This window comes from Salarias fasciatus, chromosome 22 (genome assembly GCF_902148845.1).
Source record: "Salarias fasciatus chromosome 22, fSalaFa1.1, whole genome shotgun sequence".
Lineage (NCBI taxonomy): Eukaryota > Metazoa > Chordata > Actinopteri > Blenniiformes > Blenniidae > Salarias > Salarias fasciatus.
In genome coordinates this window covers 6,302,696-6,327,520 of record NC_043765.1, presented here as the reverse complement: position 1 = coordinate 6,327,520, position 24,825 = coordinate 6,302,696, and the positions used below count along the sequence as shown (strand labels likewise).

At 43.6% G+C, this 24,825-nt stretch overlaps 3 protein-coding genes across 7 annotated transcripts; 2 read left to right on the top strand and 1 right to left on the bottom strand.

Moving 5' to 3' along the window:
- Nucleotides 1–809: 809 nt before the first annotated feature.
- maco1a (macoilin 1a) lies at nucleotides 810–9,120 on the bottom strand. 2 transcript variants are annotated; one of them, XM_030120566.1, is made up of 12 exons: nucleotides 9,066–9,102; nucleotides 8,874–8,989; nucleotides 8,008–8,149; nucleotides 7,784–7,910; nucleotides 7,563–7,686; nucleotides 6,621–6,799; nucleotides 5,096–5,627; nucleotides 4,852–5,010; nucleotides 4,415–4,597; nucleotides 4,213–4,333; nucleotides 3,937–4,111; nucleotides 810–3,155 (listed from the first exon to the last, which is right to left on the bottom strand). In XM_030120566.1, the coding sequence occupies exons 2-12, from the start codon at nucleotides 8,951–8,953 to the stop codon at nucleotides 2,953–2,955; spliced, it is 2,025 nt and encodes a 674-aa protein (XP_029976426.1). In that variant the 5' UTR covers nucleotides 8,954–8,989; nucleotides 9,066–9,102; the 3' UTR covers nucleotides 810–2,952. The 2 variants fall into 2 exon arrangements, with proteins under 2 accessions (XP_029976426.1, XP_029976425.1); XM_030120565.1 differs by having other exon boundaries at nucleotides 8,874–9,120.
- Nucleotides 9,121–9,189: 69 nt separating this feature from the next.
- srfbp1 (serum response factor binding protein 1) lies at nucleotides 9,190–13,548 on the top strand. The gene is made up of 3 exons (XM_030082220.1): nucleotides 9,190–9,271; nucleotides 10,974–11,408; nucleotides 11,511–13,548. Exons 2-3 carry the CDS (start codon nucleotides 10,974–10,976, stop codon nucleotides 12,765–12,767), a joined length of 1,692 nt encoding a protein of 563 aa, XP_029938080.1. The 5' UTR covers nucleotides 9,190–9,271; the 3' UTR covers nucleotides 12,768–13,548.
- A 397-nt stretch (nucleotides 13,549–13,945) lies between these two features.
- On the top strand, nucleotides 13,946–23,194 carry e2f3 (E2F transcription factor 3). 4 transcript variants are annotated; one of them, XM_030082208.1, is made up of 9 exons: nucleotides 15,185–15,329; nucleotides 15,415–15,510; nucleotides 16,644–17,008; nucleotides 17,174–17,264; nucleotides 18,317–18,521; nucleotides 18,941–19,075; nucleotides 19,180–19,294; nucleotides 19,389–19,512; nucleotides 19,640–23,194. In XM_030082208.1, exons 2-9 carry the CDS (start codon nucleotides 15,447–15,449, stop codon nucleotides 19,729–19,731), a joined length of 1,191 nt encoding a protein of 396 aa, XP_029938068.1. In that variant the 5' UTR covers nucleotides 15,185–15,329; nucleotides 15,415–15,446; the 3' UTR covers nucleotides 19,732–23,194. The 4 variants fall into 4 exon arrangements, with proteins under 4 accessions (XP_029938070.1, XP_029938068.1, XP_029938067.1 ...); XM_030082207.1 differs by having other exon boundaries at nucleotides 15,185–15,510; XM_030082209.1 differs by lacking the exon at nucleotides 15,185–15,329 and having other exon boundaries at nucleotides 15,364–15,454.
- Nucleotides 23,195–24,825: the final 1,631 nt, after the last annotated feature.

The following is a 24,825-nucleotide window of genomic DNA, read 5'->3' as shown; positions in this document are numbered from 1 at the left end:
GAAAAAAGTCTCAGGAACATGAACCTGTTCCCACATTCAACCCAGTTCGGTCTACACTGGGCCGGACCAGAAACAGTTAAATCGGTTCAGTTTGTTTTGGTACCAAGGAGCTGAGGTGGATTTTGTATGTTCCCTTTGTGCATGATGGTTTTTTTTTTAATTTTTATCTTGACTTCTTTCTACAGTACAAACAAAACAAACATTGCGTTTGATGATAAACAGTGATCCTGAATTAGCAGTGAGTGTGTGACTGTCTGTGCTGCAATGTGCTGGTGGCTGTCCAGGGTGTATCCCAGCTCTGACCAGCTCCTGTGACTGAACTGGATAAAGAGGCAAGGTTGAATGGTGGCATAAGAACATTGTAAGAATTTACTATCATATCGCAAACCTGAACAGCTTGATTTTTTTTTAAATGGTGTGATTTCAACATCAACTTTTTCATCCCACCAGTGAAAAAAAAATGTGAAATGTCCAAAAAGGATGTCTTCCTGCTCCATTACTGAATGCTGCTGCTTCCAATAATACAAAAGAAATGTCTGGATCCTGTGTTACCTTTGAGGAATCTGTACCAGTGTTTACCTTTGGATTTATACTGAGGTTTACTAGTGAGGTTTTTTTTTTTTTTTTTTTAAACTCAAATATGAATACTATTTGCAGTTTTTTTTTCTATGTTGGAGTCATTTAATCTTCCAAATGTGATCCTGCTAGAACATTTCATGTTTTAGTAAAGCTGTTCGTTGCTCGTGGTAGATCAATGTAAAGAACCCGCTCAGTTCACACAGTATACAGAGACTCAACAGCTGTCATTTTGCCACCAGCAAGACTTTCTTTAATAGTGATGATCAAGAGTGTGGAGCGTGACGCTGCCGCCACCACTCTGGATAAAGAAAAGAAACATGGTGGAACAATAAAAATGTAAAACAAAGCACTTTTTTCACCTTTTTTTTTTTTTTTCTTAAAACCTTCTCTTCCTTCTATACAAACTCATAAAAGCAACTCGAGAACTGATTTCACAACGCCAGAGCGATCCACAAACAATACAATTTTTTTTGTTTTTTTCTTTTTCCCCCAGGTAGGCGACATGACAGCACGACATGGTCAAATGGTTCGGGTTTTTTTTTTTTTTTTCTTTTTTGTTAAACCTTTTCCCAACACAACACATTCACATAATCCTTCCTGGTTAGAAAATTAAAAGTAAAAAAAAATAAAACAAAAAAAATAAGAGGAATCCAAATGATCATGGGATAAGTGCCACTCAATAAAATTTAACAAATAAATAAACGTGTGAATAACACAGTATCAGCCCAGCTGACCATCTGCTGCTTGGTGGTGATCAGCTGGGACCTTGTAAACACAACACCATCCCAATATGTTCCAATGACGAGGGGGGGGGGGGGGGGGGGGGGGGGAGTCAAAAATAACAGCACTCTTCTGCAAACATTATGCTAGCTACATCGATGGGAACTCAACAGCAACACTTGGCACTTAAGAACCGAAACAAAGAAAAACATTCCTCAGTAAGTTAATGTACATCGTTGTAAACAAAATGCCAGCTTGAGGGCATGAGCGCGGACAATCAGTGTGGTTGGTGTTTGGCGTACTGTCACCATGAGGTGACTTTTTTTTTTTTCCCTTAAACGTTCAAACTATTGTGGTTCAATCAGAAGGTCGAGTGTGTCTGACGGGACACTTTGTTTTAGTAAAACCGACTCAAGTAGAGACAAATCCGTCAAAGGGGACGTAGTACGAGCTCCTCTTGGAGAGGGAAACCTTGGTGGGAATGCTGTTTTACATCTGCTCAAAGGCACAGCAGTTGGCCAAACAAGAGGCTGGTGTCAAATTACAAGCAGTAAATTGTGTATAAGAAAGGAAGCTGGCCAATCAGAAAGAATTGGTTTTCTTAATGAGAGTTAAACCGAGTCATGAGAAAAATAAAAAGGGAACGATCGCAATAGGTCCCCTTTTTCCACTGGAGCTCGAGAGTGAGATTGACAGGGTCGAAGCTTTTGGATCCAAGGATTGCAAAGTTTATGCACCTTAAAAAAGAGTAACAGCAAGGCACTGTAAAAAATCTGGAAAGTAAGGGTAACGTCCGGTTACCTCGACATCATTTAAATCCAGTGAACAATATGGCCTAACCGGTTCTAATTTGGTCCAGAAGGGTGAGGAAACCTTTTGGCAGTGCCCGGTCGAATCCAAGCTGGGAGTCCTCGGACGTACGGAACCACAGCGGCTTCATCCAGCCACAACAAATCCTGGAGAATCGGCTGCTCCGGCATCGAGAGACGACGCATAAACTAGATCTGAGGAACACAGCAAACTGCTCAATACCACTATTTTCCCAAAGAAACGTTATACAAAACAATCACTGATCGAAGGTAATGCCGATATCAAAACATGAACAGGATTACATTCATGTATCTCACTTTACAGGTGAGCTTCGAATGCTCAGTGGAACTCAAATCATGCCCTTCCATCTTCCACAAACCATCGTGAAAAGCCAATGTTTCCTATGAAATTAACAGCCTGGGTGTCAGTTAAGAAGGAGGAGGAGGTGATCACACTGTAAACAAAAAGCAGACTGACATTAGGTGATGCATGACGGCTCCTCGGTAAACATCTTTCCAAACGGCCGTGTGTTCCTTTCTCCCCCTTTTTTTTTTTTTTTTTTGAACAGATCATGCTGTCTGATGGCTAAATCCCCAAAAACTGCCACAGAGAAACAAAAATTAAACAAAAAATGGACACAACCCCCTCAAAAATAACAGTTCTCATAATAGAACGAAAGAAAAGAGGAGTCCGTGTGAGTGTGGAGGGGTTGTGTGCACTGTGTGGTACGTTAGAGTGCAAAACCTGTCAGGGGCTGCCTGGTAAACCTCGAATTAAAAACTCAAAAACAACCGAAACAAAGACAGGGAGAGTTCTGTCCGGTCCAACGGGCGGCAGTCAGAGTCACTTCTTGAGCGGCTGGTAGACTGAGGCGTTGGGGTCCAGGGAGGAGGGACTATTGTCCATGAACTTGGAGGAGTAGTGCGGCGTGACCGGGCTCAGGCTGCTGCCGTCCGACGAGTACGAGAGGCTGGGCATCACCGCCATCACCTCCGCTATCTTCTGCTTCAGCTCGGCGATCTCCTGCTCCCTCTGGTGGATCTGACCTGGAGGAGACGCACGGGGAGCCACGGCTGGGGTTAAGAGCTTGCCAGTCGATAACTCTCTCTTTACTCTTATTCTAATCTTTCTTGTATTTCAAGGCGGACATCCTCGGCTTCTTAGCGATATTCCACAGTGAATTTCAAAATTATTAAAAGAGAAACTAAATCTTTTCTCAGGTCCCAAAAAGCTCTATGCTGAGCTTTATTGTAGGGCAGGTAAAACATGGGCAAAACAGATGTTTAAGCTGCTTTTAGACAAAAATAGACGGGATCTGAGGATAAACTGCACGATTTAACCGTGACAGTGTGAAAAGCTGCTAGTATTCTAAGAGTTACAATTCATCAAATTGACAGAAAAACAAAGCTGGGTGAAGGAGGTATGTTCAAGAGGAGGACATTCATGCAGGTTTTCAGCTTCTTTTGTTTATTTCTTTGACTTCATCCAACTGATAAAGGAAATCAGTGATGTTATGCATTAAACTCCCAAACTAATCATCATCACATCAATACAGAAAGTTATTGTTATCCTGAAGTAATTATTCAATTCTATGGCACCAAATACAATATAGTCATTTCATTTTACATTTTATTTTTTTCAACTCATGTCACCTTCATACAGCTGCTAGTTCCTACAATACTTAACTAATCTTGCTTCTTCAGCGGGCCACAAGTAGTTTTCTGTTAAAATTCTATTTAATAAAGAAAAAAAAAGAGCCTCCCTTCCCCCAACATCTTTTACAAGGATCCTGCAGAGATGAGCAGCTCCCTGCAGCCGTCTCCGTACCTTGAGCGATCTCCAGCTGCCTCTTGGCGTCGCCCAGTGCAGAGAAGAGGTCCAGCTTGATCCTGGTCTCGGCGCTGAGGCTGTTCTCCAGGTGCTGCGTCTTCTCCTGCATGGCCGACAGCGCCGACATCAGCACCTCCGTGTCCTTCTCGTTCTCTTTGTACTTGCGCAGCTCCTGAATGGGAAAGCGAGATGAGACGGGGGGAGGTCGACTCTTTAATAGTGTTTCATGGCTCGTCGTGCTGCAGCCTGTTGATGGCCCAGCGTCTTGCTCACCTGACACTTCCCCTCCAGATCTCGAATCTGCTCCTCCTTCAGCTTCATGTCCATGCTGAACTTCTTACACTCCGTCTCCAGCTCTCTGATGCGGCCGCGGAGAGAATCGGTCGACTCCACTCTGTCAGACAGACGGGACGTTTAATACTTTGTGAAAATGTGGCGAAAGCCAAACGAAGGTAGAAATGGGGGATTTCCGCACCGGGTGGCGGCAGCTAAGGCGACGGCCCGGGCCGCCGTGGCCTCCTCCATCTTCTTCCTCTTTCTCTCCTCGGCCAGCTGTTTCTCCACCAGAGCCCGAGCCTCCTGCTCCGCCTTCAGCCTCTTCTCCAGCTGGGAGATGGTCTGCTTGTCCTTCTGCTTTGCCTGGACGGCACTGTGGAGCCTGAAGGGGGCGGAGAGGTGAGAAGTCAGGTTCAAACACGTGGCTGTGAGTAAAAGATGCAACGTCCCAAACACCGCATTAACTTCTCGAGGCGGTGCTTTTTTTTTTTTTTTTTTTTGAGACCACCTGGCTTGATGCGCAGCTTGCCATCTGATCTTCACTTTCTATGTCACTTCTGCGCTGTCACGTGACGTCGCATCTTAAATCTTTAGCCTGCCATTAACTGTAATAGTAGTGAAGAGACTTGCGCTCACTTGTTCTGCAGCAGCTCGTTGTCTTGGCGCAGCTGGCCCAGCTCCGAGCGGAGGCTGCGGTCCTGGCTGCTCAGGGACGACAGCTGACTGCGCATCTCGGACTCCAGCTGCCTGTTGGCCTGCAGATCGGCCTTCAGACGCTTCACATCCTGCTCCAGCCTGCCGGGGGGAACGAGAGCATTGACAAGCATCTTTCCTCGCCGCGTCGGCAGACGTGACGCGACGCCATGTTGCAGCTTCTTACCGCACGAGAACGTCGGGCTTGCCCAGCTGGTTGTTGGGGATGCAGTTCTCCACCGGGTCCTTCTGGCCCTTCCCCGCCCCCTTCTGCTTCTTCTCATTCTTACTGGTGGAGGAGCCCGGCGGCACGCTGCCGTTGGCCGAGACGTGGTTCCGTGGGGACGAGTTGCTTCCCCCGCTGGCGTTTTTGTAGTTCTTCCCCGTCCCGCCCATCTCCTCTTTGGACGCGGTGTGTGTGTTGCTGTCGGTGTGTGTGTTCTCCCCTGCCAGGTCGGTATTCAGTCTCTTTGCCCCGACGTAATTCTCAATGTACTCTGCCTCCTGCAGTTTGGAGTCCAGTGCGTGAATAATGCTGTTGTTATTGATTCCAACTGTGTTCTGTTTTTTGCCTTCCCGCTCTTTCCCAGTACTGTCCTTCCCTTTTTCCCGGTACTCCAGTTCTGGTAGCGGCACCGAGGTGCTTTTCTTTCCAGTCGGCGCTCCGTTCTGTGACACTACTGTGGGTTCTGCCTCCGAGATCCCTTTAGCCAAGGCAGCTGGACAAAAAGCAAGAAGACATGAGGTTATTAACCAGATTCCAAAGCAGAATGGAAACGGATTTATCACAGAAGCAGACTGGGAGATGAGCTTTAATTCAGAGATAAACAACAGAGAAAATCTCCAGTGTGAGTGTGAGCTGGCCCAAAAACAAGAGTCTTAAACACAACATGTCCAGTTTCAATCTGTGACAAACTGCAAGTAAATACACAGAATTATCAACAATACAACTGCATTTTAGTTACTTTTCAGGTAAAATTGACATTTTTAGTCAATGGAATCTGCTGGCTATCCTTCGTACTTACTGTGTCATGGCCTGTGGTTCCACACACTTCTGATAAATAAGTAAATCACACACCTGTTAGTCCGTGCAACCTAATAAGGCCCTGTTTACATGACAGCGTTTTCCACTGAAAACTTTCATGAAGCTTAGGGGGTCCGTTCACATAATGTGCTTGGAGCCACTAAAAACTACAACTACTTTTTCAAAATTTCTCCCAAAGAGGAAGTGTTGCAAATTCTCTGAAATGTTGCTACTGTGCACACACACCAGTTTTTCTGCATATGTATGACTACATGGACGATAACAATGGCGGCCTCCAGACAGTGTCATGACTCCCTGCCTGTATTTTCCTGGTACTTTATAGCTTTACTTGAAGAGTTACCATCAGAGAAATCCAACTTGGTCATCTGTTCATAAGAATGTCTATGTTTTCAGAAATGTAAATGTTACAGCCTATTATTGCACATTCACTCAAACAGTGCAATCATATGGTATGGCATGCTAAATACATCATTTGCCAAGTTTTTGCCACTTTCATGTAAACGTGAAACTTTTCTGAAATAAAAACATAAAAACGATGTCTTCTCACTTGATACATCATGGAAACAATTCATGCAGTAAATGTGTGTTTCAGATATATGTTGATCATTTGGTATAATAAAGAGAGCAGGGATCCCGATCACAGCGGCTCTGTGCATTCATGCCTCACCTTCTTCCGCCTCCCTCTCTTGTCTCTGCAGCATCTGTTGCTCTGGCGGTAAAGCCTGCTGTAGAAGCTGCATGTAGAACTCGTTTTCTTTCTGCACTTCCTTCTGTTTCCTCAGCCGCATCTTGTAGCTAACGTAGCTCTTGAAGCCGAAGCCTAGTGTCACTACGGGGTAGCCGATGCTGCAGGAAGACAAGAAGAGTGCATAGACATATCACTGAAAGGGTGGGGACTTTCTGTAACTATGTAATTCTTCGTTGCAATGCAATGTGGCGAAGATCACATGATATTGCATGAAATATGCATTTGTGGTGCGACTAGAACTGAGCATGTGGATTTTTTTTTTTCGAAATCTGAAGAAACAAGATATACAGGAAAATAACCAATGAATTCAACAAACATGAGGCTCTGAAGGCTCTGAGGCCACATGCTAGTCCCTCTGCAGTGGCTCGATGAAAACTTCAAACTTTTATGGAAATAAGCATTTTTATAGGTTAAAATGAAAAAAAAAAAAGACAAAAAAAAAAGAAACAACTAAAATAGAAAGATAAAACATAAGAGTCAGAACTGTGAGAGCAGGTAAAACCCCTAAAAATGATGAAATGGCTTTTAATGTTTACAAAAAAAGGAATGAGCCTAAACCACTGAAAATTGTGAAAATGGGCGACAGAAAAAGTGAAATAGCAAAAAAAGTAAAGGTTGTTTTTTTCTATAGCTAAAAACACAACTAACACCGTTATGAAACTTATTGACAGAAGATGCTGTTGTAGGCCACGTTTATGATAATTTTTCAAAAGAAAATGCATTGTTTCAGCATTTTGTTTCAGAAACGTTTAGTGCCATTTACATGGAAACAGAAGGAACAACCGAGATTTCATATTGGGCTACTAGTGAATGCACAGATAACAATAAGCTATACCATTAACATGAATAAATGCTGCATACCAGTGAGCAGCGAAGGGGCGACACAAGTCTACATGAAAGTTCTTGAGGTCTTTGAACCGTATTGCAGCTTCGATGTACACAAACAGGATCCACAGTGATACTGTGGGTAGACAGACTCCTCTTTCTGGTGGAAAATAAAGACAAGAAGAAAGAAAAAAATCATCAGCACTGGGAGATTTCTTCCTGAAGAGACTTGGCAGCAGCAGATTTCTTGCACTCACCTGTGTGCCAGACGTACTGGACCCATACATAGGTGCTGGCAGCAAAAAACAGCCACTGAACCGGGATGAAGAGGAGGCATATGATGTCTGACGTAAACGCCACACAAACGAAGAAGACGGAGAACGCCTGTGTGCAGAGAGAAAATCAAATATTTCGTTTTTAATACTAAAGTGACATCGGGTGGGTAGGTGGGGGGGAAGATGTGATCCATCCAAGCTCTTACCAGCCCCTGATATCTGAAGGAATCGTAGACGCTCCGGATGAAGAGCCAGAAGGGCCACAGGTACTCAAATCTGAACTCCAGCACAAAGTCAGCCAGCAGGACTAAGACCCACACTACCAGGAACTTCAGGTACAGGAAGGTACTGTGGGGAAACAATTAAAATCAAACAGAAAAGGTTAAAGAGTGGATTTAGAAAGTTCAATGACACGCACAGGTTTATGACTTTAAAGGTAAGTTATAGATAAATATTGATGCAGTCAGATGCAAACTCACAAAATAAGTCTGGGATGCCACATGTTCGAAGCTGGCAGCATTGAGTATGTACACAACAGAATGTCATGTCTGGACATGTTTTCCACTTACAGCCCAGCTGGGGTCAGTTTCCACATCATCTCCATATCAGTCAGTCAGTCAGTCTCATGTATGAAAACACCTCCTCCACGCAGCTTCGTCTCATTTACCGTTAATTGTCCCGCTCACGTTTTAACAATTACCAATTAAGCCCCGCGCCAGACAAAGCGCAGGTGAGAGCAGGAGCGCCGGGAGCACCCGGGCCACGAAACGAGCGCTCCTTACATAGCTACTGTCATCTCTTAACGTTATTATTATTATTTTCTTCTCACACAAGTGCTCTTCTATTTATTAGAACACAAACAGTCGGAGCGCCATTCATACTCGGTGCTAACGACATAGATTCTTAAAAATGTGAGGAGATATTCAGATTTCACAAGCTAAAGCCTAGCACAAAAAAGAAAAAATAGGCATGTAACGTTAACGTCAGGCCTGTAACTGTGAAATTATGCGGGCATGTTTGAATGTATCAGCCCCGTGAGGCGCCATTGTTACACAACCCCGTCCCTCCGTACCTGCTATATATACCCTCGGTGATTCGGTTCCGTTTTAACGGCCGTCGGAGTTTGCTGCAGTCCGCATTGCGCCGCTTCATCCTCCCCCCTGTTGATTATTCACGTGTGATATCGCTCTTGTAAAAAAAAAAACCCGTGACTGGAAATGTCATCCGCTCATCCTGATATTCCCACTCCCTTCCAATTATCCACCATTGTTGTTGTTTTAATGCTACATGAAACAAAGAAATAAATAAAAACAGACCCGAGGAAGGCCCCTCCCCCCTTTTCACGACACGCTGCGTCGGTGACGTCTGACGTCACGACGCTGCGTGATCAGGACGTATGGAAACATGGCGGCGTACTGCGATTCGAGATCTACCCCTCTGTTTTAACGTTTTAAAACTCATTCATCTGCGGTAGGTTCATTTCCAACAACGTTATGTAGTTTTGCAACATATGTAGCTTCATTTTGAGTTGGCAGTGCTTGTGTGAGTCTGTGTAGAGTCTAAATACGCCTCACGTAATGTAGTTGGAGTCTCCCATGTGTACTCAACCACGTTTGTGTTGCCAGTTTTCCTCAACTTTGCTATTTTGACATCTCCGACTCTAGTTCCAGTTTGCTTTGGGCTCTGGTTAACCACCTGCTTCCTTTTTGTCCAGCTTCCTTGACTAAAGTGATCTCGGAGGTAGAATTCACAGTTGTCTCCCAGAACGTTTTGCCTGCTTTCCTGAACTCAGACTGCTGTTTTGGCATCACATTAAAAAAAAAAAAAACATCCCCTCCTATCTCCACACGAAGAAAGAAGAAGAAAACAAAGCACAAAAAAAAGCACTTCTAAAATTATTTTGTTTTTCGTTAATCGGTAGGTGGTGCCATAAGTCTACATTCTGTGGCATGTTGAATGTTAAACTGTAGCTGCTGTTTCCCTAATGTATTATTTTGGTCTTCTTATAACCTTCTTCATCCAAATATCCAGTCAGTATATAAATGCACGAGCATGATTAACACATAAAATAGGACTGAAATAGTACGACTAGATATCTGAATGTTTATTGTATTTTTTGACAAGCTGGTTTTTAAAAGGGAATTGAGTAATATAGGTCTCTGTTGTTTATTGCTTGTGCCAAATATTTTCTTTAAATGACATATCTGGGTGCAGGCAGGTCATGGTAGTCCATGGACACTCTTTACGTAGACATCCATGTTCAACATTGTGTGTACCTTCACACATGTTGAGGTCACCCATGCCTTATGCACTAATGTATGTTAATACCATGCCAGCTGCTGGCTTTCAAGTGCTGTTAATAAGCTGGAAATATATGTTAACTGGGCCACAGAACAGGTTTTTGCTTCCACTCTTTGAACATTTAACCAATTTATTTCTTGATTGCAAAATCCACCAATCATTTGCTTTTTTAGACAGAAAACCATTAATTTAGGATTGTTGCACTACTAGTCTGTTGAACTTGTTACTGCGAAAAGGCAATTTTTACAGTCATGTTACTGATCATCGAACTAGTTACAAGATGTTTCATTTGGTGTTTTTCCAAGTAGCTCACAACTTGGGCCACATTGTATTCATGTCTTTTTACCACTTTGTCTAATTCAGGGTGGGATGAGGCGATCTCAGCTGTCCATAGAATCAAACAGGATACACCTTAGACATGCTGCTGCTTCATCAAGGGCCAAAAACCTACAACAATTTGGGCCCGTTTACACGATAACATTTCGAACATCGCTTTCAAAACCTTGTTGTGTCAACGTGAAACTTTAATGAAACGAAGATGTAATAAATTACATGTTTTCACTTGGAAATGCTGCTGTGAAAATGGGCCCTCCAAGTCACTAATTAACACATGGACAGCACATAAATTGTACACACACCGAGACTCCAAAGTCAAATCCACTTTGAGGATATTCTTGCTATAAGATGAGAGGTCATGTTGCCTGCCCCATTGTAGCTTATTTGAAATGTTTGACCGTCATCAAATTCAAAATGATCACATATTTGCTGTCTAATAAATATCTAAAATGTATTGGAATTGGGGGCAGTAGGTTATGTCAGCGATGTGGTTATTCGCTAATAATCAATCTAAAATGTTATCCTTCTTCAACAGATGATAAAAACACAAGAAGAAATGGAGAAGATGATGCTGCCTGCTGAGCAGGAGAAGGAAGACAAAGGAAGCAAAGAAGATGGGCAAAAAGAAAAAGAAGAGAGTGAGAAAGATGGAGACGCTAAACTGGAAGGTGGTGGAGATGATAAAGACAAAAAACCTAAAGCCAAGCGTAATGCTAAAGGTAGAAAATTCAAACGGCCGGCTAAAGCAAAGGACAAAAAACAATCTGATGTCCTGAACCTCAACAATGAGGTGGTGAATATGAGGAAGGAGGTGAAGAGGGTGAGGGCTCTGGTCATCAGGAAGCTGACACGTCAGATCGTCAATCTCAAGAAGAAGAAGGGGAAGGAGGCGGATTTGGAGAGGAATCAGAGGAGAGCGGCGAGGCTGCTGGAGGAGGTGCACGCCATGAAAAAGCTCACACCAGACCTGGTCAGTTCATTTGGTTTTGGAAACAAAGAAGCTACCATTCGAGTTTTTCCAGTTGCAAAGTATTTGATATGTATTAATCCCATTTTTTTCCTCCTTCAACAGGTGACTAAAACGGCCCTGCAGAAAAACCTCAACTTTGAAAAAGTGTGCAAAAACCCCAAGTCGACCATTTCTGACCGGGCTACCGCCCGCATCGCCTCCCACCCTCAGTTCGATAAGAAGATCCAGGCCATCAAAGCTGCTGTGAAAGCTTTTAAAGAAGAGCGAATGAAGGGTGGGAAGCTGGTGGAGAAGGAAAATGTGCAGAAGCCAGTGGAAAAACCTCAACAGCCTCAACAGATGGAGAAGAAAGAGGAAGCTGTTTCGGTGATTCCTCAGAAAGCGACAGACGACAAGGTCAGAGTCAAAGTAATCGAAGACACTGACGGCGCTACAGTTGGTGAAACAGAGGAAAAAGCTTGCTCAGAGGCTCCTGCCACTGTTCAGACACACACAACACCAGAGTCGAAGAGCGAAGAACCTGCAGAAACATGTGGCGCGAAGGACAAAGAGAAACCGAAGATTCAGAGTCAAGATGCTGAAAAGCCACCCAGTCTGGAGCCTGACCCCGCTGAGCTGCAGGGGTCAGCGGTGTCAACAGATGACGAAGAGAGTGACCTGGAGTCATCTGAAGGCGAGGAGGAGAAAGAGTACTTCGATGACAGCACAGAGGAACGTTTCCACAAGCAGTCCTCCCAGTCGGAGGACAGTGAAGACGACGACTTCTTCTTGGGGAAAGTGAGCAAGTTCAAGAAGAAGAAAAAGACTAAAGAAGAAGGGGAAGAGAAAAAGGTGGAGGTGAAGAAGGGCAGCGAGCCGCCTTCAGATAAGTTGCAAAGTGAACTTGATGAGCTGGAGTCCAGGCTGAAGTCGAAAGGGAAACCCTGTCAGTCAGTGTTCTGCTCCTCTCTCGCCGGGGCCAAAGCAGGCAGGGGTGGAGGGACGGGCAGAGGCAGAGGCAGAGGAGGGGATCGAGGCAGAGGTTCGAAAGGTGGCAGCGGACCAAGTAGAGACTTTCATCAACAATCAAAATTCCAAAAAGGTTCAGAAAGCAGTTCGGTGTCCAAATACAGCAAGCCCTGTCCTGAAGCGAGGCAGCCAGAGTCCGGAGAAAAGGGCTTCGCATCTGCCGGGAGAGGAAGAGGGAGGGGACGCGGCCGGGGAGACGCTTTCAGGCAGAAAGATCCCCGAGTCTCTTCCCATCAGGCACCACAGCAGGCGCTGCATCCGTCCTGGGAGGCCAGTAAGAAAAGGAAGGAGCAACAGGGACAGATCCTGGCCTTCCAGGGAAAGAAGATCAAGTTTGATGACGATGACTGAGAATTTTTTATAAATTTGTACATTCGACTGTCTTCTGTGCTAATGGTTATTTAATATTCAGTATGAACCAGAATCGAGCGTAAAAGTCATCTTTCGATCTTGTATAAAACAATAGAATAGAATATCTCAGAGTGTTGGGAAAGAGGTTTGATGTTGACTGGGTTGTGCTGTACATTGAGGGTTGGTATGGACTGATTTTGGGGAGGACGGGAGCTCATACACAAGCTGATTATTTTAGTCCATCAGTCTCGGCTTAATCCAACGCTTGAAGCAACAGATGACACATTTCATTACAGTCTGATGCACAGATCACTTGTGGAAATGACAATTTTAATATTGAAGGATTGAGTGTATGCTACAGTTGGATATTTTTAAGGGTGGTTAGAAAGGGTACATCACTCGCTTCCAAGTTATGAAAAGCAGTAGCAAGTACATGCCTGCCTCCATCCATTGTCACTAACTTTGTTTATAAAGTGCACAATAAATGCATTCAAATGCATCTGAATGAGAAAGAAAACTACAAAACCATCTGACACAGGAGAACATGCATAAGAATACTGCCGGATAAAGTGTTTCCCTAGTGTCATTCTCTGCTGTGAAATAAGTCTTTTCTAATAATTTATGTGTGCTAGTCAACAGTATAACAAATGAACAGTAAAGATATGAAACTTGTACAAACCAGGTTTCACTGTTTTTTTTATTTCACACAACCCGGAATACTTGTTAACATTTTGTTTTTGTATATATATATATATAAAAATTTAGTGCACCAATACCTTCTTTCAGTTTGTTTACGCCGTCATGGTGTTTTAATAAATATATTGTTTGATAGCTGTACGTGTATATTTTGATATGGAGAGTATCTCATACAGTTGGGATAAGTGGGTTCATTTAAAAATGCCGAAATCATAGCCACCCAGCTGCAGACGTCATACGTACATACGTCATTACGTACACATAGTTTACCAATGAGCAACCGGCATGCAGATTAGTTAAAAGGCGTCCGCGGGAAAGAGAGACGAGTCACGACGCAGAGAAACATCACGCAGATGTATCTTAATGGTACGGAAGGCTGAATGGACGAGCAGGAGGAGGTATATTCTGAGGAAATGGAGGAGCAAACAGGAGAAGACGACACGACTGACGGAGTTTTGTCGGATTCCGGGTCGTCATTTGCAGTCACCGACGTCTGTTCACGCGCTGCCCCGGTGACGAACGCCGACATCCCCATGTGCGTTTCGGAGAACAGCGGGACAACGAAGGGGCTGATCAGCTGTCCCCAGCTCGAGACGCCCGAAGAAGCCCCGGTAAGAAAATCAAACTGTGCGTTGATATCGTGAAGCAAAAACATGGAGTTTACAAACACAAGTTGATACACAAATGTACAACACGTCGAGTGTTTTCATGAAACACAAAGCGTGGATATTTGCTCTGTTTTTTTAATGAAGTTAGCTCCGCAGTGCTTCCTCACACGTGATGAATTACGTCACACGAAGGATCCCGAATGTCAACACCGGAACCGCTCCATGTATTTTCAGAATAAAGGCACGTTTTGATTTGGTTGATCAAAAAACTAAACTCGCATAATATTCTTTCAAGCTTGGGATACTAATGTTGTCAAGACCGTCAACCCTCGACTGAGTCACCACTAAGTCTTGATCTATGACTGGGGATCCAGAATGAGACCAGATAATCGAAAGACAAGACAACCTAACTTGAGACTGATTTTAGACCAGAGCATCCCAAGACCTTGAAAATATCATCTCAAGACCAAGATTGCTTTATAGCACATGTAGTTCTGAAATAAAACATATGGGCACATTATGGTGCTTATTTGGAGTTGTTAAAAGTAAAAAGGCAATGTTTATTTTTCGTCTTTCCTGTAAACAGTGTATATTGGTAAGTATTTGGGAAAGGTTAGAGAAAAGGGCAGGATAAAGACACAAATATTGTTAAAACGGTGTGATTATTGAAAGGAGTACAGGTTTATTATTATTTTTTTTTTAAAAAGATTGCTACTTTGGTGAGATGCATGGTGTTGTTACCATCCACTGCCACTGATGTTTTTTTTTTTTGGTTGTGCTCTAGAAGCTGGAGGGTTAGGGGATGGATTGGAAGTTCTCACTCTTGAGTCCCATAACAGACAGTGCCTAGAGTGTGACCTTTGACCTCCATCAACTCCCCTGCCCTGATTCCACCCGTCAGCCAGTTGGGTTTGCTTTACAAAGCACAGTAAGGTTACAGACACATGAAACATTAACTACTTTGAAATTACATGTTTGTAAGTCTTATCCTAAGTTATAATTACCTGAACTTAACATTTAACGGGAACATTCGGAGGTTTGAAATACATGCTCTTATTTTGAAAGCATTTCCGGAAGCTCTGTTTTGCGTGTGGTTTACTTAAAATCAGCATTTTAAGGAAACCTGCGGGATAGGGGTCTGGAGTGCCTGGTGTTTTGTCGGCTTGTATTTCAAGGGAAACACGTGGAGGGACTGGTTGTTGCCGACGGGAGAAAGTCGCGGGTTTTTCGACGCCATCTTGAGGACCGAATTCAAAAAGTAATGCCGTCTCTGTGCGCTGCTGTGGGCTGCAACAACACCAAAGCCCAAAAGAGGGACTTAACTTTCTATTACTTCCCCCAAGAAAAGGCACGCAGACAGGAATGGATCGCAGCCATGAAAAGGTACTACTGGACTCCGACAGCTCACTCCAGGCTGTGCAGCGAGCACTTTGTCTCAGGTGAGCAAACACCCAGGAAAACCTAGCCTCATGTTGCTATGTGCCTCCACTCCTTTAGCTTCATGCGTTTTGAAGTAATGATTATTTTTCAGGAGACAATTAAGGATATTTTGGTGCACAAAACTATTAAGAGTACTCAAATAATGTCTTTGCAGTAATTCGGGTCATTTTTATTCACGTGGCGCCAAATTGAACAGTCCTCTGAAGGCAGCTTTACAGAGAAATCTCAACAATTCTACGTGAACAAGCATAAGCAATGGCAGAAAAGGAAAACAAAAATTAAAGGGAAGAAACCTATATATATAATGTGTGTGTGTGTGTGTATTACCCTCAAATTTAAAATATTGTCAAATGTATTTTTTTTATTTAACTGAACACTTTAATTGCATGGATAATATCTGATTAAAGCTGCATTCCAGATTTTTTTTTTTTTTTTGCCAGTGTCTGTTTTTTGAGTGGACTTTGAGTGGACTTAGGAGAGACATTCATGTAAACAAAGTATTGTCATATCACTCTGCCATTTTTAATCGAGGTGAATTGTAGCTTTATATGAGCTCCCATGTAATTTCGTTGTACCCCCCCCCCCCCCCCCCCCCCCCCCGTGCAATGACAATAAAGTCTATTGTATTCTATTCTTCTATTCTATTCTATTAATATTTAAAGATTATCTCCCTTTTATTGAAATGCCAAAAGTTATACATCTACAGAAGACCTTTATTTGGTGCTAAGTGAATAATACTGATATACTGCTTGTTTATGGGGCTACTCTGTAAATATTACATTGTTGGAATTTTTTTTTTTTAAAGCAGTTTATATAAATTTTGCAGGAGTGTATTTTCAATCCAAGCATTGTGCTTGTTTCAAAATGGCTGTTTGACTTGTTTTCTCTCAGATCTGGCAACTCTCTTTCTAAATCTGTATCTTTTGTGAGAGAGATGATATTTAGTCATAACTGCGTTACTTCAGTGACACTGGAAAATGCTATATGCTTTTAAAATTCAGTGTTTTTGCTCGACATCCTCTTTAATGAAATCAAAATGCATATATCCCAATTTATTAATGTCACATCCATTCTTTAAATATTTAAGTATGTCTCCATTTGGTGATGAGATGTTTGTGTCATTCTGCTGCAGGACAGAAAAGCGACAACCCTCTCAGTCCGGATTATGTTCCCAGCCTCTTTAAATTTCTCTCGCCTCAAGAACGCCAGCAAAAGATCGACGACTACATGGAATTTGAGCGAACCCACAGATTGAGATACAGGACTGATGATACTGGCGTGCCGACAGCCGGTGGTACTGATGCAGACGTGGAGGACAGTGGTGGTATACGATCTCATGAGGATGGAAGTCAGACCGTTGAACATGATGAAAAGACGGCTCGTGATGAGAGCAGTGTGCCATGCGTCAAAGAAGAGGACACTTTACAAGTGCAGGATGAGGCGCACGAGTCCCCCTTTAAACAGGAAGCTTTCAGCGACGATGCCGACAACACCACGGTGCAGGACTTAGAAAGTCATCCTCCCCATTCCAAGCTGATGAGAACGTGTTGTCTACTTCTAACTGCAAACAACTATAAATCACTGTGGTCATCATAATTAATCACCTTTGATCAGTCAAATTGATGCCTTTTTTAACAAGCTGTTATGAATGTGTTTCCACAGGAAAAGAGGAAACTGGAGATGGAAGCTGATGATGGTGATGCTGGCCCTTCTGCCAAAATCAGCAAAACAACGCAGAGTGAGGCCAAGAAGAGTGAGTCTGTTCATTTTAGCATACAGATGTGCCTGCAGATTATAGTAAGCCATTTCAGTTTATAGAAGATCACAGCAGTGATGGTTTAATTTTGTGGTAAAGGACAGAAAGATACCTTGGTGTTTTCAGTGTGCCACCTTTTGGTGGATGCATAAATCTGTTTCAAAATCAAGAGTCAGAAGAGTGATGCTATATGGAACCTGTTGCAGCTCAACATTTTTTTAGCTTTATTTTCTCTTCGCCCCTGTTTACAACAGCGTTTTCAAGTGAAGATGCAAAACCTTTGTTGTGTTAAGTGCAAGTTTACATGACAGCGGTGTTTGGAGCCAATAAAGATGCAACTTTATGAAAAAGTTCAGGCTCGGTCTCCGTACATGGTGGAAATGCTGCTACTGTGCATTGTTATCAAAACAAACAACAGCCCCCACTAGTGGCCCAATATGAAACTACTGAGCCGACACTGTTTCTGCATCGTTTTCAAAATGTTGCCGTTAGGGCCGTCAAAAGATTATTTGCAGTATTTATGTAACTAATCATGATTAATCACATTTTGAATTGTATGTTTAGAATTCTTTGCTGCATTTCAAGGCAGTCTTAATCTAAAGCGTTTGTTAACAAAGTGTCTTAATCATATGAAAACAAAGAATTTACATTTGGTCTTCAATGTATACCAGTGTAATACAATGTCTACATCAAAAGTTTGTAAATTAGGGGGGGAAAAAAAACCTTTGAATTGGACCCCTCACTCTCTTAGGCTGCCTCACAAATGAATAATAGCACCATTAGGAAAACAATCATTCTAATCCTCACTTGAAATAATGGCAAGCAAGTGACACTGTTGTGGCACTGGTGTGAAATCTGTACTTTGGTTCAAAACTTAAACAGCAACAGTAGGATATTTGTAATTATATTTGTAATATTTGGATTTTTTTTTTTTTTTACCAAAAAAAAAAAAAAAAACCTATGTCCATATGAAACATTTTGTGTTAAAATGGCTTTTGTGTTCAAACCTCTCATCTGTTCTCTCACATTCTGCCCATCACGTCTAATAGGAAACAGAAGTTACGACCGCTCTCTCTCTCTGGGTGCTCTGGCAAAGAAGTTTGCCGAGCTGATCGAGCGCCCCAACACGGTGCTTGACCTGAATGCGATCGCGCAGCGGCTCGACGTCCCCAAACGGCGCCTCTACGACGTCACCAACGTCCTGCAAGGGGTCATGCTCCTCGAGAAGAAATCCAAAAACCTCATGCGGTGGCTGTAAGTATAATTAAATAAGTCACATTTCTAGCCATATGTATTACTCTGTTCTTTTCAAAAGCTGTAACATTTGTCAGAAGTGTGGTTTTTTTTTTTTTTTTTTTTTTTTGTTGCATCCATGAAAAATTGGCCGAAAGCTTTTCTTTGCATTGCTTTTGACAAATAAGACAAGTATCTGGACTTCAGTGGCTGACTTCAGAGGTTTAGCTCTTCAAACATGAATAAGACAATCCACCCAGCAAGTCATTGGCAAAGAAAAGCTGGGAAATGTTTCATTGCTGCTCATCCAGCAAATGACTGCTCCTCGCGTATATGGCAGCGTAAACAGGCTTTATAATGGGTTAAGATGAGATTACACAAACCTTCAACATAAATTGGCCAAAAGTGTAAATTTTTTTTCTTTTCCCCACTCTGCACAGGGGCCCACAACTGACCCAACGCGTGAAAAAAACTGAAATCCAAGCTCTCATTCAGGCGGAGGTGGCGCTCGACGAGCTGATCGAGGACTGCACGTCGCAGCTGTACCAGCTCTACGAAGACAGTTACACTCATGGATATCCTGTTTTAATGGATTGAAATTAAATGTTCGCCTTGGTGCTTGAATCATGCACACAAACGTCAGTCCTTACCTGTTGTCCTCCCTGACCTCGTGCCTCACGCACGCTTATGTGACGTATGAAGATCTCCTGGCGATTCCCGCCTTAAAGGACCAGACGGTGATTGCAGTCAAAGCTCCCGTCGAGACAAAAGTTGACGTGGCGCATCCAGAAGACGTACGTCTTTATTTCAACACCGCTCTAAAAGATGAAATGAGCTCTGGAGTTCATTCTCTGCTACATGTGTACTTACTCTGTCACCTGTTCTCAGGCCTTCAGGATTCACCTCTGCAGCAGTTTGGGACCCATCGACGTGTTCATGTGCTGCGATGACGAGGTCCCAAACGACGCCCCAGAGAGTAACCTGACCTCGACCTCCGCGTCTTCTCCCAAAGGTGAGCGTTTTGATTCTGCCTTACCCGCACAAGCAGGTTGCCTTCCTCATATTAACCCTTAGTTTACCTCCACAACCCGTTCCGCTCCCCTCGCCCCTCTTTAATCATGCCCCCATTATTTTTCCAGACAGTAGTTGTGCAATCGATAGTTTGCCCGAGCCGACGCCACATTCATCACCAGTCTCCGTCAGCCCTCACCTCCCCTCGGCCCCCCTCTGAAGGCCAGCGAAGTTCTGCCGTCCAATCTGTGGATGCATCTCTTTATGTGGAGAAGTATCGGCTGAAGGGAACCGAACACCTAGCCAACCTCTGGAGAAGTCGCCGCAACGGCTGTTTGGGAAATCCAGTCATTTCTGAAGACATGGAAACGCCACACAAACAGGATACCAAGGGCAGACTGGACAAGATCAAAGGGATTTAATTTTTCCCTGTGGGATTTACAGGTATTAAGGAGTGTCGAAAGACGTTGTAACATCAAGGAATCGGTTTGGAGACCTCTTGAAGTCGTCCGTTTTATTCCTGCCGACTGCTCAAGGCGGAACAAAAGTTGCTTTTTTTGAGCCTGCTGGCTGCCGCCGTGTGTTTAAAGTGCACGTGTTCTGTGTTTGCGGGGGTTTTCGTTGGGGTGCGGTGTGGAGAAGCCAATCTAAAGGCATGCTTTTAAGGGGAATTAGCGACTCCAGATCGACTGTAAGTGTGACTGAGTTCGACCGTTGCAGGATGTCGCCCGCCTTCCTCCGGCTCACCGTGACCTTGGTCAGGATAAAGTGGTTACCGGAGATGGATGAACCCACTCGATCTGTTCCTAAAGTTTTCTTTAAACACGATTATAGGATTGTTCAAAGTCATCTGCAAGACTTTTTGCTTCCATGTGCTGCATGCATGAAGGGGAGGAAAAGGAAAAAAAAAAAAAAACAGCTTTCAGGATTCAGAGTGCACAACAGTATGATTGATGAGGCTGGGTTTTATTGCTAAATCAATCGCATTCAGAATCAAATCTTGTGCCCCCGTGCAGACGGTTAACTCCCATCACCCTGCATTGACATGCACAAAATCCATGCCCTGCTCGCCTGATTTGACCAAATAAACTTGAATACTTGTAATTTCGTTACGTAAACAAAGAAATGATTGGGTTTGGATATGTTCGGCGGTGCGTCAGCCGCTGCCCACTGGCCTGTGTTCTGCTATTGGATCGGTCTATTCTTATGAGTCAGCTCATGTCTAAGCTGTCTAGAGTTTTTTTCTTTTTCTTTTAATTTTCTTCTTCTCAGAACTCTGACTTTTATAGTGCTGCAGTTTTTATCTAATAAAGAGCGATTCATACTCCCCGGTGCTCCCTAAACTCTGAAGTTGTACCAGAAACATCAGAGCAATAGTTCCTGATTATGGGTGAAACCTGACGGCTTTTCACAGACCAAACGGCTTTGAGAAAGAAGGTCGGCCGCTACGAGCCGGAGTTAACAAATTACTCTTCAGGCTGTTTTGAGGGATTGTATCTTCTGCTGATGACACGCTGCATCATTAAAAACCTCTCGTCTGCTCTGAAAAGCTTTTGGCTCATCCATTTAAAAGCCCGTCATTGAGAAGCTGAAGTCCAGTCCAGGTGAGCTTGGCTCTCGGTGTCAAATTAATGTTCTTCACAACACACACTCGGGCTCGTCCAGCCAGAAAAGCACCAGTGTAAATGTTTGGGGTGAACTAGTTCAGGGTTCTGCTGGATCCACGGCATTTATGCGATTTGCCCCGTCACTGTGAAGAAAGGCTCCGTTTTAACGGTGCGTCAATGTAAACATCGATTTTCCCTTAAACCTGCAGAATGAAAAGGCTTCCGTTTTGAATGTAAAGCTCAGTGTTTCTCTCCAGCTTTCATCAGTGGCCCTGAAAATTTGGTCAGAGGTTTGAATGCTTGCCAGTGGAAGAATGGGGCAGAAACTGCAAGGCTGTTCTGAAGTGCCTGGCTGCATGTTTGCATCTACCAGCGGTTGACGAGAAGCACGCCACTACAAGGCACTTATCGGCAAACGCTGTGAAAATCAAAGCTGCCTGGAGTTCTTCAACATGCGCGCCCGGGCGATTGGCTCAGAGAGACGGAGGATCGGCGCGTCGCACGGCCCTGAAGAGCTCCATTGTGTCGGTGGTTGGAGGAGCTTATACATGTGCGACATGAAAACAAATCCAAGTGCTAAGGTCGTTTTAATAAGTAAACTTCAGTGTTGTGAGGTTTCTTTGTTGACGACCACTTAGTCTCCAGTGCTATTCATGTAGGCTGTGCAAAAGCTCAGTACTTGCGTTAAAAATTAGAACTTTAAACTGAAACAAAGTGTGGTGTGTGTGTCCATGTTGGTGACCGCTCTCACCACAGTTCAGCCTTGTAGCTTACACAGGTTACTCGATTTATGGTCCAAATATCAAATTGTTCTTGTTTCTTATTAAAAGTGGAAATGTTTCAAAATATAAAAGGAAAAATAATGGAAACGGCACCAGTGGTATCGGCATGGTCTGAATTTAAATTAAGTATTAAAACGGGCTCTAAAATGAGTGAGGTTGAAGAATATCTGGGAGTGATTACTTTCCTTTCAGGCCTCACATTTGTCTTTTATTTGTTGAGTCATAGTTAATAAAACTACAGGAGACAACTCGTTGTTGCTAAATTCATAACTACTGGGACCTTTCGTTAACCAAACAAGCATGTTATATTTGATTCCAGGCAAGAACTCTCAAGTTTATTTGAACTGTGTGCGTCTGCTTCTCGAAGAGAGCAGCTTGAGCTTTCCTCTTTCACTGGTGAGAACAGGTCCCTTTTCTGTTTTTTCAGATTCACACTGTTCAAAACTGGTCTCTTCACCAGTCACGCTCCCTGTTTTCTGAGTGTTGCCCCCATGCGGCTCGGTGCAGTTTGTGGATGGAGGCACTAGGAGGCAGCGAGAAACCACGGAATCAAACGCACAACAGGCTGGTGGTGTTTTCACACTGTAATGTGAATTGTTTGACTCTATGAAAATGAGGCTTTTATGAATTCCTGGGGAAATGTGTGAGCCTTGTTCAGTGTTTTCAGAGAGCAGGCTCACGTCACGGCCGCCACTTCTCCGTTGCTCTGCGTCACCTCTTGAGCTGTTGGGACAATGAGACTTTTATTTGTCGTGGCTGGATCCTGATCAAGTGAATTTGCTAGAATCAGCCTGTTCATCAGGCTTGAAATCAGAATTGTATTGGAGCTGGGATACATGCAGACCAAAGTTAGTTCCTGACTTCTCAGATGATCACTTTTTTCCTTAAATCATTGGTTTTCATTAAGGGGTCAGCAGAGATCACAGGTGGGATGCAAAGCTTTTGATTTTAATTATATTGGTCAAAGAAAACCATTCTGAAGCTGTTTTCTGGAAATAATGAGCAGACCTGGAAACATTATGAAGGGTTTTGTATCCTGGTTGTTGGGTGTGTCTGTTGGTGTTCATGGCAGATTGAAGAGTCTCCGGCAGTGGGGTCAACGAGGTTGTATCCCTCTGAGACCTTTTCTGTAGACATCGGAGAAAACGGATAACCATATGTCTGCAGCGTCAATCAGTACAGATTGAAACTATCACGACGTGTGAATGTTGATGGACTAAAATATTGGGCGTTTCTGCAAGCATCATACCTGTGGGAAAATTTTTTTTAACACTTGTAAATAAATCTATTCTTTCAAAATCCTCAAGTGGCTTTTTCTCTACACACCCACATGCACTTCTTTCAAACTTTCCCTGCTTCTCTTTTTATATTTAGTCCAACTGTCTCTGGCCCTGCTTCTTTGTCTGAGCCACAGCATCTCAGAAAAGCACCTTCAACATGATGATGTAATCTGTTGGGCGCCTGCAGCGTCCAGACTGCTCCATAGATGGCAGTGTTGTACCTCCGAATCCCTCCACAACCCCGTCAACCCAGTTCCCCACAAACAGTGGCACACTGGCTCCGAGTTCATGGAGAGTCACTGGATCACTGCTATTATTGATTCATGTGTGCCTCTTGTTTTTTTTTTAGGTTTTTTTTTTTTTCTTCAATTCTCGCGTGCCACCAAGATTTTTGCCAAAGAAGCAAGTGAATATTGAATCGGCTCGTATTGAATTGGGCCTGACGTCAGCTCGCTGCCACTTCAAGGGAGTTCAGTTAAAGATCAGTCGATACAGCTGTCAATGGGCCCGATCAATCGGTCAGTTAGGTTTCATTTTTCAAGTGCTTTTTCCCCGTCGTCAAGCAGATGACGTACAGTGAGAGGGTTTTTTTTTAAGCGCCAAGCATAATAACACAGATGGCTGGAATTTGAGATTGAGATAGAACCAAGTCGCCACTTAAGGCTCGGTCCCCCGGGGGCTTTGAGGAGTGACGCCCAGTAAGTGCAATCCACTCTGACAGCAGTGGTGTAGGTCGACGTGGTCGTCCGGCCGTCCCCGTCCCCCCAAAACGTAGCACTTGTTACTGCGCTGCGCTCTCCTCTTCAAGCCAGGCTGTTGTTTTGACTGGTGTAATGTACTGAGGCAGGGCGAGAGAGAGAGAGTGAGAGAGAACAAAAATGAGAGAGGGTTAAAGAGGGAGCATGAAAGCAGGAGAGAGGGAGAGCGCGTACTACTTGTTTCTCATTGGTACTGGGAGCGCGGCGTCTTTTTACGCAGCGTCGTCCCAGCCAATGGGCTACCTTCGAAATATTTTGGGTTTATGAATGAAATGAATAGTGAGAAGGCAGGACAGGAGTAGTTTGATTCATCACCAGTAGCTCAGGGTGCGCGGATCACGCCGAAAGAGGCTGGCGCGCCGGTTTTGCAGCTCGATCCGACCCGCCGGGGCCCTCCGGACACAGACTGATCAATGGACAGCAGTGTTGAGATGTCCATGGAAGCACCTGCAGGCACATCTCCACCTGCCTTTACTCTTCTACAGAGAAGTAACAGTGTCGGGGATCTGCCAACAAAGATCTGTTGAGTGATTTTTGCTGTCAGACTGAGATGTAGAGCTGCATGTAAAGTTTAAAGACTGAGTCCGAGTCTTTAAAATGTAGGTGATGCTTGTTGTGCTGGACTGTAACAGCAAATTCTGGGCGTTTTCCATGAATAATGAAGCAATCATTCTTCCAAGAAACAAAAAAAAACATTTTTTTTTTTTTTCTCTCACAACTCACAAAACATCTAATTTGCAACCCCTCATCCAGATGTAAATAAGATATCAACAGATCTTAGTGGCCAGAATGACAGTTAGTGTCTGACAGCCTGAATCGTCTGTTTCCAAATAACAAAAATCAGACCATAGAAACTGTCTCATGCATGAACTGGCCAATTGTTAAAA